The sequence below is a fragment of the Loa loa genome (genome assembly GCF_000183805.2).
Source record: "Loa loa unplaced genomic scaffold supercont3.470, whole genome shotgun sequence".
Taxonomy (NCBI): Eukaryota; Metazoa; Nematoda; class Chromadorea; order Rhabditida; family Onchocercidae; genus Loa; species Loa loa.
The window spans coordinates 1-3,410 of record NW_018108650.1 but is presented as its reverse complement, the minus strand read 5'-3'; the positions used below and the strand labels follow the sequence as shown (position 1 = coordinate 3,410).

Below are 3,410 nucleotides of genomic sequence, written 5' to 3'. Positions count from 1 at the left end.
AAAAAAGAAAAAAAGCGCTTCCAGTATCAGGTTATAAGACTAAATAGTTTCTGTAAAAGAATTCACGAGATATTGTGGTCTGATAATTATATTAATATTAATTTAGCGATTAGTTACAGAAATGGCAGTGAGTTATAATTGTATTTATTTGTTTAGTGTTAAATGAAGGCATGATGAGTCGTCTGTGGTCGGTTCGAGGCTTTGGTCAAGCATGGCACTGGCTTCGAGAGAAGCGACGAGCTGAAAGCATGCCACTGAATGCATTCCTGACGTACATTACTCTTCCGTGGTCGACTGTCCTTGACGGTAAGCAACTCGAAACTAGTTTCAGGAAATTCACTAAATCAAGTTCAGTTTGTTACCGAGAGATTTACCGTTTCTTGCTGATTTCAGCGATATGGGATAAAGTTAAAGTATCTGCTGGATAGTTTTCAGAAAAATGGCTATTTTAGATTTACTTATGGAACGACCTCGCCGACCAATTCTTACTTTTGACCTGGATAACTTGGAAGTGAAGTCTGACCAGTAATATTTAATGGTTTAAATTTTTCAGATATTGTTTTTGAGAGCTTTTTATATGTGAGGTGTTAATTTATTCAGTTTTTACTTATGTATTATGAAACACACTTTGTCTTCTCAGAGCTGTCAACGATGCTGTCTACCTTTTGATAAGTGATACAATCTGAAATATCGGGTCTCAGGTCGCATTTCATTACGTTGTAATCTATATTGTATATACTGAAAGCTATTTTTCTATCATTAGCAATAGTTTGAGCTTTCAAAAGAGGTTAATTTGTTTTAAAAGATTTAGAAGAATGAAACCTTCTTGAATCGAGTGGTTCTAGATTGTAACATATGAAATTGGCGTTGAATTGCTTTCAGTTTTTGGACCAAGTTTTGCGTTTCTTATGTACTATGTTTTAATTTTAAGAATCTGTGCAATGTTAATTTATGGATTTTCTCATTTTCCCTGAGATTAATTTCTGTCAAAGTTGAAACGATTAATAATTTGCTTATGTGTATATTTGGAAATCTTTGATCATGAAATGATTCCAAGAATGTGAGTTCCAGTACTGCCTCCGGTATTGCACTTATTTTCTGTCGTATGCTGTGATAGTAGCTTTACCAGTTAGCTGTCATTCCAAATGATTTAATTAGAATCGATACATCTGTTTATATTATTTTCAACCATGTCGTTTCAATCCATGTGTTTAGAATTCGTTAAAAAACTATACGTAGAAGGTATTCTGTCGTTCTTAGAGGTGTAATACATTCTAAATGTGTAATGACTGAAGAATTCTGAGTAATGATCCCAAATGACCCTTGCTTTGCAAATGCATTTCGGTGGAATAGATGGTTACTTTTCCAGATCCTGAATTATTTGGTGGGACATTATATTCTTACGAATAGGGTAGAAAAAGGAAAGAGAAGTTTAGAACCATCTGCATATTCTTTACCAGTTATAATCCAATTTTTATGTCTTCAAATTCGAAATTTGCTGTTTTTTTTTCAGTATTTTTACAACCTTTTCTTTACGCAACGAAGTTATGAAAATTTATGTATAATTCGTAAACATACTATGACTCCCTCAGTAAGGTTTAATTATGAAGTGGTCGAATCCAAGTTCAGATTCCAAACTTTGTAGCGCAGCTGTATAATTCTTTTACATATTTTTCCTAACTTTCGGGTCATTTGAACTAGTTCAGAAAAGATGCATCCGTAGTTTATCTAGTCTTTATCCAAGAAACATTCAAAATATTTTGGAATTAGTTGGATTTTAGGTCATCATCAATGTGATATAAAACGAATCACGACGAAATGGCTAAAAGGGTCATACCTACAAGGAAGATAAGGGTTATCAATATAGTCCATCAGATCCTAATTGGTAGTGCATCCTCTGTTACGACAAATAGTTCTGCAAGCCGTATTGTGATTCGGTGATGTTACTCGAGATCAAGACAAATGCTTAACTTAATTCTTGGATTTTATTCCAATATTACAATGTCTATCCTTTCCTGGATGGTTAAGATTCGTTAATGTGTGGGATTTGCTTAATTCATTTACTGTAAGTTTATTTAACACCAATAGATTAGTCTGTAACTAATGGTAATTATTGTATTCTTGGTTTGGAGATTTTATAAATATTTTAACAACCATAAAATTATAATGAAGTTGTTAAAAAACTGATAGAATTAGTTACAGGATGATTTCAAATTTAACTTTAAACTGCATTACAACTAACAATTCGAATCATTTTGCCATTCATAAACGCTACCACAATGGTAATTTATTCTAAATACGATCATTTGAACGGAAGCGAATAGAACTTGTTTTAAAACTTTACAAAATGATTGAAACATTCATCATTTTATTATTTCATTTAGTCTTGACATCCTATAATTCTTTTTCCTTCATTTATTATTACTCTTAATTTTCGTATCTCTCTTGTCTTGAAACAAATTTGTATTTATAACGGATGGTTTAGATTAGGTAATAAATGCTGTTAGGATAAATGATTGGAGTAGAATTTAGCATATATTAACATTTTGCTTAAAAATCTTTTAAAAACCAAAAAATGTGATAAGCGTTATCATTAAATCATTAATAAAGAAGAAAAATCTTCGGGCAAAAACTAATCGACACTAAAAAAAAAAATAAAAAACAAATAGATAATCGTTTCCATTATGTGAGTAATTGATCAAATCACTAATCACATCGATTTCTCTTTATCTCTTTTCTTCTCCAATGAACCTTAAAGATTTAATTAATCTTAATTATGGTTATAAATTTTATTCATGTTTGAATTTACAGTCTTTGAAATTTCGAAAGAACAATTGAAATGTACGCAATTAATTTGCATGCTGTCTGATACAACATAGAAATTATGCGATGGTCAAGTTCTTATTTAAAAATTTTTCTTATATATTTTTCTTTTTTCTTTTTTTTTTTTTTTAATCTTTCATTTATTTTCATGCATTCACTGATTTGTTAAGAAAAAGTGATGAACTTAATGAAAAAAACGAGATGTCATTTTTAGGCCATTGATAGAGTTGCGATACGCACACATACATACATACTACGCCTACATGTATTATATTTATACAAAAGGAAAAACAAAAAAAAAAAAGAAATTTCAATACAAAGGTATTTATAAAAGTAGTCACTGATATATGTTTTTCATTCACATACACCTGATTTATTCATCCAATTTTTCTAGCTCCTGATCAGTTGTGTTTTGCATTGTCACCCTTCTTTACATTTTCTTTTTTTTTTTTTTAGAAAAAGTTTGAAATCCTCTTCTTGCCCTTGTTTCTCATTTCATCCATATCATTTTTTTTTTTTCCTCCTTTTCCCATCTTCCTTTTTTTTTTCCCTTTCCTTCACTTTGATCAACAATTTTAGTTCTTTTT

General features: G+C 30.4%; 1 protein-coding gene across 1 annotated transcript in view; it reads left to right on the top strand.

The window, feature by feature from the left end:
• Positions 1-701, top strand: part of LOAG_18727 (hypothetical protein) — a 4,831-nt gene extending 4,130 nt beyond the window's left edge. Inside the window, exons 10-11 of the mRNA XM_020451390.1 lie at positions 157-306; positions 453-701. Coding sequence (XP_020304827.1) covers positions 157-306; positions 453-529 — 227 coding nt within the window. The 3' untranslated portion in view covers positions 530-701. The remainder of the gene's footprint in view (positions 1-156; positions 307-452) is intronic.
• The last annotated feature ends 2,709 nt before the right edge of the window (positions 702-3,410 follow it).